This window comes from Gadus morhua, chromosome 11 (genome assembly GCF_902167405.1).
Source record: "Gadus morhua chromosome 11, gadMor3.0, whole genome shotgun sequence".
Lineage (NCBI taxonomy): Eukaryota > Metazoa > Chordata > Actinopteri > Gadiformes > Gadidae > Gadus > Gadus morhua.
The window spans coordinates 12,834,111-12,848,604 of NC_044058.1; the positions used below are offsets into that span (position 1 = coordinate 12,834,111).

The 14,494-nt window shown below is 41.6% G+C and overlaps 3 protein-coding genes and 1 pseudogene across 4 annotated transcripts; 3 read left to right on the plus strand and 1 right to left on the minus strand.

The window, feature by feature from the left end:
- The first annotated feature begins 261 nt into the window (after positions 1-261).
- Positions 262-4,793, plus strand: im:7147486 (zinc finger protein Xfin). Of its 2 annotated transcripts, XM_030371060.1 has the most exons (3): positions 262-498; positions 1,386-1,444; positions 1,568-4,793. In XM_030371060.1, exons 2-3 carry the CDS (start codon positions 1,429-1,431, stop codon positions 4,504-4,506), a joined length of 2,955 nt encoding a protein of 984 aa, XP_030226920.1. In that variant the 5' UTR covers positions 262-498; positions 1,386-1,428; the 3' UTR covers positions 4,507-4,793. The 2 variants fall into 2 exon arrangements, with proteins under 2 accessions (XP_030226920.1, XP_030226919.1); XM_030371059.1 differs by having other exon boundaries at positions 1,386-4,793.
- Positions 4,794-5,224: 431 nt separating this feature from the next.
- LOC115554375 (uncharacterized) lies at positions 5,225-7,386 on the plus strand. Its single transcript, XM_030371083.1, has 2 exons — positions 5,225-5,443; positions 5,792-7,386. The coding sequence occupies exon 2, from the start codon at positions 5,835-5,837 to the stop codon at positions 7,110-7,112; it is 1,278 nt and encodes a 425-aa protein (XP_030226943.1). The 5' UTR covers positions 5,225-5,443; positions 5,792-5,834; the 3' UTR covers positions 7,113-7,386.
- Positions 7,387-7,873: 487 nt separating this feature from the next.
- On the plus strand, positions 7,874-12,336 carry si:dkeyp-84f3.9 (zinc finger protein 699). Its single transcript, XM_030371068.1, has 2 exons — positions 7,874-8,167; positions 9,055-12,336. The coding sequence occupies exon 2, from the start codon at positions 9,186-9,188 to the stop codon at positions 11,730-11,732; it is 2,547 nt and encodes an 848-aa protein (XP_030226928.1). The 5' UTR covers positions 7,874-8,167; positions 9,055-9,185; the 3' UTR covers positions 11,733-12,336.
- Positions 12,337-12,457: 121 nt separating this feature from the next.
- On the minus strand, positions 12,458-13,671 carry LOC115554382 (trypsin-3-like; annotated as a pseudogene).
- Positions 13,672-14,494: the final 823 nt, after the last annotated feature.

Genomic DNA, 14,494 nt, shown 5'->3' on the forward strand with positions numbered 1-14,494 from the left:
AATTATGTAGCAAATGCATGAGTCTTTTTACTGAGTTCAGATACTGTGCATGATATTTTGGCCCTTGATTGTAAATAACGCAAAACATTAGGAATATTTTTATCAACTGAATCGATGAAGGCGATGGGCGCGTTCATCTACTTTTTAAGAGTAGTACGTGTATAGAAAATAAGCAATAAGACGATTGTGTGCGGAACTATAGATTCATGGATGCTGTGCGGGCGGCCTTCCATCGACCCTCATTGGGTAACCCGGAAGTAATGTGCAGTAGCCGTGTTTGCAGCTGGTACATCCGTCAAGACATTCGTGGTTCCATCTCTAGCAGGGTTAGCACATACTGGATATATCGGCTGGACACCACAGCGTATCATTTACCGACTATTCATTTCAAATTTCTCTTTGCGAACATGAACGGTAACGACAGAGCTTAGTTTAGCACTGAAGTCTCGGATCATTCTTCCTACAGATGGGATTCAAGTGCCCTGTGGTCTCATACAGGTAGGTTGTGCGGAAGCTTGTGACTTGTCTCTTGCAAATTAATGCCAAGGCCTTATTTGTTTGAGATTCCACAAGATTAAAATAGGCACATTATATTGTTTCGTGTAGGCTACTATTAAATCATGGTGTGCCAAGTATAAATTCCCTAATTTGTATTTAGTTTTCTTTGTTGTATCTTATCTGTTGGTCCAGGAATGTGGGCGATAAAATAAGGTACATTTTTGAAGCAAGGTGGGAGTTGGCAAGACGGTGCATCTATTGTCATATATTTATTCCCATGGCCTCCGATCGCAAGTGTCCCATGGGCCGAGTTGAACGGATACATTGTAACATATAAGGCTGTAAATGATAAACGCGCGCTATGCATTGCTTCGGTTTGTACGGTCAAGCGCATGCATGCGGTTTCATAAGCTAACAAAAGGCCTAGGTGCTGTGGCTGGCCTTTACAGTCGCAGAAATATTGCACATTCAAGGTTGAAATTATATGCATAGTTGCAGTATCTAGTTTATCTAGTCTAGTTGTCAAACTAGACTAGATAAACTAAGACTGATGGATACCATCTGAATCGATATTTGTGCACTCGTGTTGAAAACAGGTAGACATGAAGCCAGGCTATGATCTGAACATGATTGATGGTATTATCAATTATTCGTTTTCGATGATTTCTGATGTAAAGATATAACTGTTTTCGCGACGTCTTGTAAACATCAACGATGACCGCTTCAATTGAAACGCATCGGTTTTCATTTTCGAGCCTGCCATGTTTTTGTCACGGCAGCCAATAATCAATAAGAATAACAAAGTATTTTGTTTTTCATATATTGTTGTCTGATTGAATGGGTTTGTTTTCTTTTTTATATATATATATATATATATATATATACAGATGTTGACCAGCTGTGGACCAAGACCAAGATCAATTTTCTACAATGCTTGGGCTGCAGGGTAACGCCTCATCTTCTAAAGTGTATCGTTGTATGGCTTGTTCAGCAACCTTCACTGGACTGTCTACTTTGCTGGTCCATCAAGCAACACATGCCAATGCATTGACCAAAGTTCATTCTTCAGAAACAGCAGAAAAGGCCGAACATGAGGAATCAGTACATGGAAGCAACCCTCAGTTGGATCAGCCTACGCCGCCACCACCTTTGCCTGAATGCCCTTCATTCTATATTTGTGATTGTGGAGAAGAGTTTCGGGACTTTAATCTTATGCTAGTGCATAAGCGTTCACATATATCTACCCAACAGCGTCTGCAACCTTTGAATAGCAATATATTCCACTCGGTTAAAGAAGAATATGCCCAGGACACTTCTGCCCATCTCGAACCCCTTAGAAAAACCTTTACACTACCAGTTGTGTCCATGAGTTACCCCTCAACCTCTGTGTCTTTATCCTCTGAAGTTGTCACTTCAAGAGACCCTGTAATTGATAGCACATTGCCAAATCACAATGTTGTAGGCATAAACCTTGAGGAAGCTATTGTAAGCAATCCTCCGGATAAAAAAGGCTTGCACGCAGATTTGAATACACAAGAAGCCAATATTTTGAGTGTACAGGAGCCTCGGCCAACTGCCATACAAGCCTCATCTTCCAATGTAAAGGCATTTTCTATCCCTAGTATGACAACCACACAGGCTGGGAAAGAGCCCAAAAATAAGAATTTGATGAAGATGCTTGCTACTGCATATATGAGCCGGTTTCAGGCCTCTAAGAGTGAAAACCCAAGTCAGGAAGAGGTCGTCCCTAAAAATGAAAACATCCCATTTGAGATAACATCAGAAACTGCTTCAGATCCCACACCCACTTCAATTTCACTGTTAAGGACTCAAATAGGAAAATCTCGTCCTAAGAGCAAGTCTCCCACAGTTGGCAAAATTCTTGATTCTAGTAAAAAGAGCATTGTGTCTCTGACGCAGACCTTCTCCCCCGTGGTGCTCCTTGAAACCCGTCAGAAGCTTATTGATTCTAGCAGTAACGGTACATGTGGGAGATATCAATGTGGCCGATGTCGTAAGGTGTTTCAGGACTTGGACAGTTTGACTGAACATCATTTCTTGCACAGAAAAGAGAGAATTAAATGCTGTCGTTACTGTAAGCAACTTATAATTGGAAAACTGCCATTTCCTGACAACCATATATGTGCTCAGTCAGCTGGCATTGCAATTCACAATTCTAATGCAAAGCAAAAGACATTGCCGTTTGTACAAAAAACTGCAATATTCCATAGCCTAAAGCAACAGAGCATTATAAATAAGGCAAAAAAAGCATTCTTTTGTCCAGTATGCAAGCACAGCTATGCACGAAGGTACAACCTTAAAATGCATAAGTGCCAAGGCCCAATATCTCTTTCTCAGCATGCCACTTCCCCTATTGCAAAAAAGAAAACGCAGAGCTCAGAAAGTAAGGTCATTACCAATGCACAAGTTGATGAAGGGTCTCAGAATTGCAAGAGTGTTGCAGTGGGAACAGCAGTAATTGGTAACATCAAAGTAGAAGTAACTCCACCCAGTTCAGGACATCAAAAATATCCTGATGTGTCCCGGTCAGGCTCGGCCAATAGCTTTTTACCCTTCTACCCCAGACCACCCGTGCAAAGGCAACCCAAGGATGTCATTCCAGGCAACAGCTTGCTCCAGCAAGTAGAAAAGGAAAGCAGGGATACAGCTGTTGTTCCTCAACAAGAGGATAATGGCGGACAATGGAGGGTTCCCTTGGATGATGAAATGGAAGAATTGGAGTGTACCATGGGGACAGGTGACGATTATATAAAATCTAAGAAAACCATACCCGTCGCTACTGTAAATAAAACTCAAAAGACTGGCCTAAGCTTTTTTATCAGAGATGGTGCAAAACGTTACCCATGCAATAAATGTCAGAAGACTTATAGCCGGCCTTCCACCTTAAGGAGGCATCTGAGACTCTGTGGGTTCAGGCCACATGGAACGGTGACGGCACAACACCAAAACACTAAGGTCCATAATGTTTTGGGGGCAAAATCGCAATTTTCCTCTAAGGTGAACCCCATCTTTAATTGCATTTTCTGTGGAAAGACATTTAATCGTAAGGACAACATGGTGACTCATCGTAGGAAATGCCAGATAAAAAGGGCAATGCCCGGAATGAACAGTGGAGCGTTGCAGCAAAATCTTCCAGTCATAGAGTCTGAAGGACAACGGCAGCAGCCACAAGATGAGAGTGCGAACTGGGGTGTGATGTCGCTGCCCTCTGTTCTTCCAAGAAGAGTGACATGTGAATGTGGCGCTGGCTTTACATCTCCAAAACTGCTTCTGGAGCATCTGCAGAAACACGCACAGGAGTCGTATACGTGTCCTACTTGTGGTGAGACGGTCGCTTCCTGGGCTGACTATGAAGTTCATCTGCAGATCCACATGCATCCTCACAACCACCTCTACAAGGGTCTTCAGCCACAACGATCCCAGCCCCTGTTGCTGCGTTTTCAACAGCCGCTGCCGTCTAAATCTGTTCCCAAGCCTCAACTTAAGCAGCCCCGCCTCACACAGCCTTCCTTTAAGCATCCCCAGCTCCCGCAGCTCCCAACACCAGTCAAGAAGCTGCAGCGCATTGTATGCATGCGATGTAACAACACCTTCTCCAACCACTGCAATCTGCGAAAGCACATAACTCTAAATCGCTGCAAAGGTGGACGTGCCACAGTTCCCCCCAAGGGGGGTCACTGTTCCCGCTGCAACACCAACTTCCACAGCATCATCAGCCTCGTGTTCCACCAGCGGAGCGGAGCCTGCAAGCTGGCGGTCAAACCCGTCCGCTGCAATATCTGTCTGCGCTGGTTTGGCACAGAGGACGGGCTGCAGAAACATCTGCTCACACACAAACAATCCCAAACCGTTCACTGTGATGTTTGCCAGGGAAGTTACTCAAGTCTTAAGTCCCTCAAAAACCACCGCAGGAAGATTCACGGCATCAGGGCTGGAGGGCACGATGCGCTGCCGCTGGCGGTGCCGAAACTGGAAAAGTCCTTGTAATTTTTGCTTGTTTTATTCTGTACATACATTGTGCCACTGCTTTTTAGGGAAAATGGTGTCTTATCGGCTGCTCCTTACCCAATTTGTCAAGTGTTTTCTTTTTATATACCACGCATAAATAGGTGTACAGTTCCATCTGTGAATTATTTTGTGATAATGTAAACTAAGGCATTTGAAATGATTAATAGAAGTTGTGTGTTTTAACCTTTGATTTATCTAGTAGCTGATAGTCAATTAATGTATGTGTTTGTTTGGCTTGATCCTACTGTAATAAAGTCATCAAGGTATTTGGTGTTTGGACTATTGATTATCATTAGGTTTATTTTACTTAAAGACTTCAAGTTTTGTTATTTATCTGCACAATCTATAAGACTACTTAAATAAATAATGATCCCCTTTCACAGAGTAGAGCGTTTTAAATTTTTGCTAAATATTTTTTTTTGTTGATAAAGTACACATGGACCACCATAGAACATCCATGTCTTACACAAGTAGACATGGGTAGAAGCAAAACATGTAAATTACATGTCAGGTTTTGGCTTTAGTACAATTTATATTTTACATTATGAATCCACGTAAGTATTGATTATAAAACGTACACAGACTTCTTGGTACTCTTCCCAGGACTTAATGGATTACATTATTCTGAATAGACTAACCAAATGCAAATTCTTTATTTGTATTGGTACTTACAAGCTTCCGTACCACACATTTTGGTGTTGGCGGGATTGACGTTTGTGACGTATGTACGTTTTACGTAAAAGAACAAGCCCTAGTTCTAGCTGTAGCAACTAGCACCCGGTAGTTTTTTTTCCTATTGATTACTTATTGTACGCGGTTATTATATACATTTAGGTGTTCCACTTGGATGATCAGACAATAGCCTACGATAGTACAAATATGGGTCTAGGCTTTTTATAGCACGGACTGTGTGCAGGTAAGACCATTCTATCAGCTTGTATGCTACGCTAATATTTAATATTTTAATAACATGAGTTGGCAGCACCGACTTACAATTTACCAATCGTATAATGAATAATCAATCCTCATTTGGGAATTGCGTTCTAGCGTTGAGTTAGATGATATGCATACTTTGATTTATGCTCAACTTATGTAGCCGTTAACTCTTGGAAACGAAACGTGATTTGCTTTGCATTGCATGCAACACGAATATATAGCAGAGCTGTTCTGGTCATGCGTTATGGGATATAAACATAGTTAATATGAACAGCCACTTGTGCCTTATTTGTTTTGTTTATCTAATATGTTCAAACTCTTTCGACAGAACTATATTCTGGACCCAAGGACCGTTTCAAGAATCATCGATCATGCAGAGAAGTCAAGGACAACACTTAAGAGGACCCTTCTCCGGGATCACAAGCATGGACGAAGGCTTTACAAAAAGCAATGATCTTTTTTGCTTCAGCTGTGAGAATATATTTCCAAGCATTGCGTTTTTGGAGGAACACTGTTGTCCAGCTGCGACTCACATCTGCTCTTGTGGAACTGAGTTCCCTTTGTATTTGGATTTGGTTGCCCACAGCAAAACCCACCCACCTGGACACAGTGTTGTTGACCATAAAGCTGTAAGAAGGCGCAGATTTGATAGGGAGCAGGAGGAGAATCTCAGACTTTCCGCTCAGCAGGGCCCCTCGTCTTTAATTGGTTTCAGCACCAAACCAGCATCCTCTTTAGAGGTTGTGTCAAAACGGCAAGTCCCCCTGCAGTCAACTCCACCTAATTCCGAGAGGATTTCTAAACTGTTCCGTAGTTCAGCTGCACCAACTGTGGACCTCTGGACTATTTATCAACCAGTGGTGTTGATAAAGATGCCATCGTTTAAGAATAAAGGGACTTATCGTTGTGGTAAATGTTTGCAGAGATTTTCAACAAAAAGCAATCTCGTTTTGCACTACAATACTCATGCCAGAGATAAAGTCTTTGGGTGTATAGGTTGTGGAGTGCTTCTCTCCAGCAACAAATCGTTGCCTCAGTACCATCAATGTAATTCGCCCAACAGTTTCCTTGCAGCAGGAGTGATCACGACTCGTGCAGTTTGTGGCCAAAAGCCCAACATGCTATCTGGGGCACAGACCGTACTTCCATCTAATAAACAGCTTAACGCAACGGCCCCTAAAATTATACGATTGAAGACCTATGCTCGCCCACATTCAAACCTGGCAAACAAACCCACGCAGGCAACCTTTACCATGGATGCATTCCCTTGTGGAGTCTGCCGTGTAGCATTTGAAAGTGTTAAGTTACTTCAGCGGCACAAATGCATCGAAGCCCAGAGAATTGTGCTAAATAAGTCCATACCCAGACCACAGTCAAGCACTCCGTGGCGGAGCATCACTGCCCTGAAGAGCCCGTATCCTCTCCCCCAAAAAGCAAGAAGCAAAAACCATAGGGTTGCACCTTTCAGCGTTGGCCACGCTTATCGAAACAAGAATGTGGTGCTCACCAATGGGCAAGGGGGGCAGCCTGTAAGAGAGAAAACTGATTTGGATTCAGATGATGACTGTTATATTATTGAAAGCTCCTCGAAAAAAGCTAACAAGATGTGCAATTTATCCTCATCCCTCTATCTTCAAAAGAATCAATGAATGTATGTATATGTGTATGTATATATGTATGTATGGTGGATCACATTTTTTCTTATTACAGTGGGCAGATTTTGCAGCACTTTTTCTTTTTCTTTTCATCAGAACAAGTTGTGGATTTTGTGTAATGATTTTCGGGATGTAGATAGTATGGTATTTTTTTTATTTTTTATGATCTTGAATGAGAACAAATGTAATGGTTGACCAAAAAATGCCTTTTTTCAGAATTACAAAATACTAATGAAATAAAAACACGTATTTTGAAGCTGAAGTTATAGATTTTGGTGTGGTCATTGTTTTGTAAACCTTTTACTTCAGCGAATATAAATATTAGAAGATATATATCTTGTCATATGTAAAATCAAATATTTTAAATATCCATATTTACTTCCTATAAAAAAAAAAAAAAGTATATAGTTCTTTGAATGAATTCATAATTTTCGGTGTTGGTAATGCAAGTGTATAGTGTGTGTTTAAGTAATTAAAGGCCATGGATGAACATTAGCATAACATACCAAGAGGTCGAGCATGTCCAAGGTAAAGACGAAATAATGGTCCGTGGAGGACTTACAAGCATGTCTCAATCTAACGCAGAATCTGTTTTTTTTTCGAAAGAGGACTATTAAACTACGGAATTTGGAAGTTAAAGATCAGGAGTAATGGCAGCATAAATTAGTATGGAAGTAGAGGATTAAGGAAACTAAATGTAAATCTCCGATAGGGGCGGTAATGAAATTTATTGGATCATCCTTCACATATACAACGAAGAAGAATGACCGTGACGACAGTTGAATGCGACGAGGTTGATTCATGCTGGCTTTCCCGGGACCAACACAGACATGCAAAAGTATCCAAACTTTATAGACACGACAAAAACAACCAGGAGGACTTTTCGGAAAACAACAAACCAGCCCAAAATTGATTCGTGAAGTGCAATGACAGAACTAAACGTGGTAGAGGTAGCGCGGCACTAGCTTGGCGAACTTCTTCACTTCAGACCCTTCGGTGGTGAGCGACGGCAGACAGCGCAAGGAAGGTTCACGTAGGACGTCTAGTGGGTAAGTATTGTAGACTTGTGTGTTTACGTTTACGTTTTAATAAGGTTTGATAACATTGTACGACGATCAGTGCTGATATTCAATGTAAAGTTAAGTCTGCCTGCTGAAAATATACGAGCTACTTCCACCCAATGCTAGTGGCTGGAGGTTACTAAAAAGTATTATTTATTTTATAAGATGCAAACTGCTTTGTCAAGCAAACGATTAACTGTTATTAATTCTGAATGTAAACAATTGTTTGTCACCATACAAGGCTTTTTCATTCAGATTTGTTTCTGGCTAATATTTTGAGACGGCTGTGATACAAAAATTAGAAGTTCTTAGTATTGGGCCAATGGCTTGTCTAGCATGATTCTTTAGTGTAGACACCATTATATCCTCAGATGGTCTAGCATGATTCTTTAGTGTAGACACCATTTTAGCCGCAGATTGTCTAGCATGATTCTGGGGTGTAGGCAGGCACACAGTGTGGGTTTATGTCTAACTAAGTGGTTATGTGCTTGGATTGTGCCTTCCCATTAAAAAGAATCCTAGTGTGAACCCAAACCAAACCAGGGAGGAAGTCAACATAGTAACAAATAAGCTGCTGGTTCTGCCCAGATACAACTGAACTACAGGTGTGAAAGTACCCCAGTTGTTGTGGTCCGATGGAGCGGTGCTCAAAAGTGACGTCAATTAATAAATCAATGTGATGAACATTGACCAATCGTAAGGGTTTAACAAATAGCCCACCCCAAATCTGATTACATCCGCCAAAAGTAGCTTTTGTTTATACTCTTCCAGCTTTCATTGACAATCGTAGAGAAGCCTTTTATTTGGCCTGTTTCTGTGTTTGAATAAATTGACTACACATCAATCATATATCTTTTCTATTTTCTCTTTCTCAGGTGGCTGAAAATAGGACGACGACGACAATCATGACTCGAAATCCTAAAGTGAACAGAGACTAGGAATGCTATCGTCTGGCTTCCACACATCATGTGTCTTCCTGTGAATTCACAAACAATTGGTGAGATGAATGGCCGCACAGTTGTCAATGTCACTAGTAGGTATGGAAGAAGAATCGAGTAGTATGCAAAACAAACGTGAACCCCCTACAGCTGTCCCTCCAGGACTTCCTGTGGAGGTCAGTAGAAAATCAGGAAGACTTAATCCAGAATTCACTTCTGACACACAGCCATCAGGTTTTTTGGCCAGCAGCCACATTGTAAACTCAGTAACAATACATCAGAATATTTGCAACAACAAAAGAGACTCCATGGAAGAAATGTCTGGGAATACTGAGACTTGTTTACCGGGGACAACAGGAGATCAGGCAACCCCTGTGGTGGTCCGTAGAAAACGAGGCAGACCTCGGAAGCGCAAAAACAGAAATCCTTACTCGCAACCAGCCAGGCCAATGGATTGTAATGTCCCCGTTCATTCGAAGGTAATTGATGGATTGGGTTGGCCACACAATGAAGACTCCATTTCAAATGAACTAATAGCTACAACTAATACCACTAATGGTGTTGACAGTCTGACCGTCATCACTGCAACTCAAAGTCAGACTACTTATCATTCAGATTCTGTTTCAGAACCTGACAATAGCACAGAAAAGCTTAGAAAGAAAGGAGGAAGACCTAGAAAACAGAGACTTACCTCTTTAGCAAGTAGTCCTGTAGCTGAGGCAGATGGAGCCTGGATCTCTACGGAGGACCTACAACCGGTTGCCTCAAGAGACCCAAACAAATCTCATCTCAATACATTAGAGTGCAGTAGATATGGGAGGAAAAGGAGTCTTAAACTGCATTTCAAAATATTCAAAATGGAGCAGGAAGATGAGCCTGAGGATGGCTTAGAGGCCTGCTTACCGAGAAGAAAAAAAGTGAGGCGATTTCACTGCAAGATGTGTGATCGTTCATATCAATTTAAGTCTCAATGCATTCAACATGAACTAAGTCATGTAGAAAAGCCATTTCTCTGTCGTCTATGTGGAATCCGTTTTGGCAAAGAGTCGAACTTAACGCTTCATCTTAAAAATCAACATAAGTCTTATACAAATAGTCCAAAGAGCAAGAAACACATGCAGTGCTCAAAATATTCTGACCATGCGGAAAAGGAATATGAAAACTTAAACCAAGATTCAGACTTTGACTTCCATCAATCTGTTGCCTCAAAACAAAGGAAAGGAATGGTTTGCCTGGACTGTGGGAAACAATTTGCCTATCATTCTGCCCTGCAAAGACATATGCATGTCCACACAGGTGCCAAGCCACACAAATGCGATGTATGTGGGAAAGGCTTTTGTCAGCATTACTTTCTTTGTGTTCATCAACTGACACACTGGTCAGAGAATCGTTACAACTGCTTGGATTGTTTTGATTCATTCACTGAATTTTTGAAAGCTAAAAACCATGTTTGCAGATCTGTGAAGTCTGGGCAAGGTAATCGTATCCCAGGGCGATCCAAGGTATCACTATCATACACATGTGACATCTGCAAGAAAACTTTTTTCATTTTGAAAGACTTCCACCTGCATGTCAAAGCCCACAGTAGTGCCAAGTTGTACCACTGTTTGATGTGTGGTAAGCTTTTTAGTTTCCAATCGGAATACAACGCACATCAATATTACTGCAAGAAAAGAAGGGCAGAAAATAAGTCTGCAGTGAAGTTTTCAACCGGTCGACGTTCAGAGTTCTTGTTCACAGGGCCAAATTCTATGCCCTCGGTCCGAGCTTCCACGTCTCAAGGGGACAATTCTAGCAACATGCCATTACAATCGCTACAGATCCATCCCAAGGAATTTGTGGCCTCAAATAATCCTTTTCACTCCACCGTTATAGCTCAAACTCGCTCACCTTTTGTGTCCAAGTTAAATAATCTTGATAACCGGTCCGACCCCAGGAAATATCTATGCCCCCACTGTGGACGATTATTTAGGCATATGGGAAGACTGCGAGCGCACATGCTCACTCATGCACAAGGTCAAAGCTACACCTGTGGTTGTTGTGGAAAGACCCTTGACAGTTGGTCGAAACTGTGGCACCATCAGAGAGTCCATAGGCAGAAACAGGGACGGTTCACTTGCCCTGAGTGTGGTCAAGGTTTTCGTTTTGCTGAACCCTATAAAAGACATATGGCCGGGCACCCGGAGTACCAATGGATTCAGAGAAAGTCTAAGAAGGTGCCCCTGCCTTATCAGTGTGAGCTCTGCTGCACCAGCTTCGAGACACTCGATTTGCTGTTCAGCCACCAGTCCTGCCATTTCTCAGGTGTGCGCAAGGTCAAACCTTTTCATTCATCACTCGATGGTCATTCTCCTGAGAGGGCTTTAAGCTTGCCCGTGAACCATCATCTATCCCACAGTGAACCCCAGTGTAGTAACATGGACATTTCCCTCTCTCCTCCGGCACCCAGCCTTCAAGAAAGCGTTGCACTACAATATCCAAATCAGATTTTTCATGCATCCAAAATGTGTGATGTGTCTCCAGAGGACATTAGATGTGTTGTGTGTGGTAGCTGCTATCCTGGCATCTCAGAACTCTATCTACATTATTTGCAGCATGCCAGACGACAGTTGTAACCAAAAAGTTATGTTTTCTATCCACACAGGCTATTTCCTTCCTGCCACTATTAGGTTTGTACATTTATTTAGTAAACAATAATGATGTACTGTAAATGTTATTCTGTGTTTAATGCTCTCAACATATTCATTCAAATCAGAAAATACAGTGGGTCTTTATGTTTTGAAGATGGTTTTAAGCTGTATTTGATCAGTTGTACTAGCAAGTTGTTACAGGATTAGTGATGCCCCTTTATTATTTACTGGAAACCATCTTGCTCCTTGCCGGTGCTATATTTGTTTAATCTGTTGTTAAACCATGAGGTATTTTATGCATATGTGACGATGATGTCTCAACCAAATGACATGAATGTGCATTCCACAATTGCGTTAGTGGCGATTGTTTTTGATGGAAAGCTGTAATAAATATCTGTATTTTATTTTTTTAAAGAGTTGGTTTCTGTCTGTGGTATTACACTACTGTTATGAGGTGGTCCTATGTCACATTCTATGATGGCAAATGTCTTGTCAATCAGGCTTATTTAGTCGTGTTCCCAATTAATTGATAATCTAGTATTCTTACAAGTCATATTAAAAAATGTCATTAAACCACACTCAAGAAAAACTCATGTTTCTCTTTTTTATATTAAAAGTATTATTGTGTTGAGACTATTCTAACAATAGACAATTGTAGGACAAACTTTATTGTTTGACAATACTAAACTACAGAATAGAGACACTGAACATGTTAAATAAAAGTGTTTAATTTAGTTGGAGGACATGGTGCTCCTTATCCAGGAGTTGTAGTTGCAGACCTTGGCGTAGACACCAGGCTTGTTCCTCTGGGCACATCCATAACCCCAGGACACCACTCCCTGGAGCTGCCCATTGCACACCACGGGGCCACCGGAGTCACCCTGAGACACAAACATCAGAATCAGCTACTGGCCAAGTATTACAGTGAGTTAGAAAGACAGAATGCTGTTCTCTTTCCATACCTGGCAGGAGTCCTTGCCTCCCTCAAGGAATCCAGCACAGAACATGTTGGAGGTGATCTGTCCAGGGTAGGCACTCTTGCAGCAGCTGTCACTCAGGATGGGGGCATCCAGGCACATCAGGCGGTCGGGTGAGTTGGCTGAAGGGACAGGAGGGCAGTTCTGGTTTAACATGACTTTGTGACGGCTGGGGAGATGTCCTATCCACCCGTTTGGTTGGCGGTGTTCTTACAGCCAGAGGCGAGGGTGTTTCCCCATCCAGAGATCAGACAACGGCTTCCAGAGCCGGAATAGCTGGAGGGCAGGGACACGGCGCGGACGTAGCTGTTCAGGGTGGCGGGCTTGCTCAGCTTGATCAGCATGATGTCGTTATCCAGGTTGCGGCTGCTGTATCTGGGGTGCTTGATGACCTTCACAGAGTTGATGAACTGCTCTGTGCCCCGAGACGCACCTGGATGTGGCTGTGGTAAGGAAGGTTTAAAACTGGGTTGAGGTGATAGTTTGAATCCAACATCCATTGTTTTCACCTAGCCGCCTTTGAGGATTGGGATATGCATTCTTAGATTTTTATCTGCTGGAGGTTTACTCACGACTTGTAGCAGTGAGCAGCAGAGACCACCCAGGTGCTGGAGATCAGGGAGCCACCACAGAAGTGGTAGCCGGAGGTCAGGGACACCTGGTAGGCTGCGGAGTGCTTCCTGCACTCGTATCCCCCCACGACCTCATCCTCCAGGGGGGCAGCGACTGATGGAGAATATAATGCAATCAGGGTTGACTAGTGTTGATTATAGTCTTAAAATGTTCCTATTTAGCTTGGAAGCATTACAAATTACAATGTCAAGTTCTTAAGTGGTTGTACTCACATGCGACTGTGAACAGAGCCAGGAGAATGAAAGCCTTCATGGTGATTTGTGGCTGTACTTCAGTGAAATGCATTACCGTGCCGTCCGTTATATAGTAAAACCTTCCATTACGTATCTATGTGACCAAGGCCACCCTTTTGCATGTCAGCTTTTCAAATAGTAAGTGTGTGAAATCCCATCTGGCAGCTGATCCATTCCATTGATTAAGATTCATACATTTCCCATAGGGCCTATATTTGGCAATCGTACGACAATATACTATCTCACTGATAAATGTAGGTACATTTTAACATTATTCACTAATAACATTGATTTATCAGACATTTAAAATACAATGGCCATGATTATAACTTTGGTTCTATAACATTACGTTATTTATAGAAAGAAAAAAGTATATTTTCAAAATATCGATATTTTTGCAAGGGTATTCTTTCGTTTTTCTGCATGATACATTGCTGTTGAGTGGAGAAATTGGCCAAACAATGTGACTATAATAGATAACCTTATTTTTTAATAAAATTTTCTTATTCAACCCAAATCTCCACATTTTGTTTTCAATAAGGGCCGTCTGCTAAATAAAAAATGAAAGTATCTGAGAATCAAAACACATGTATTGCATTAGTGCAGGTCTTTGCACTATATGGGGATTGTCAAACATCCACTTATATTTTGCATTAATGTATATTGTTCTTATTCAAATATTTGGCGATTTTTTTATTGACATGAGACAAGACTAAATGAGGTGACTTAAGGATCCTGCGAGATTGTAGAACAATCTTTATTATTGGCATGCCTTTCTTAAAATATAATGGTTTCCCCATCTTTCTCATGAATTATTTAACTTATATTTTTTGTCAAGTATGCCCTATTGACATATTTCTTTGAGATGCTTTCTTCTCATTGATATTTTTTATACTGTAAGGAT

Bases quoted from the DNA above. Each gene is read 5' to 3' on its own strand.
- im:7147486 (XM_030371059.1), top strand. From the start codon at position 1,429: ATGCTTGGGCTGCAGGGTAACGCCTCATCTTCTAAAGTGTATCGTTGT.
- LOC115554375 (XM_030371083.1), top strand. From the start codon at position 5,835: ATGCAGAGAAGTCAAGGACAACACTTAAGAGGACCCTTCTCCGGGATC.
- si:dkeyp-84f3.9 (XM_030371068.1), top strand. From the start codon at position 9,186: ATGGCCGCACAGTTGTCAATGTCACTAGTAGGTATGGAAGAAGAATCG.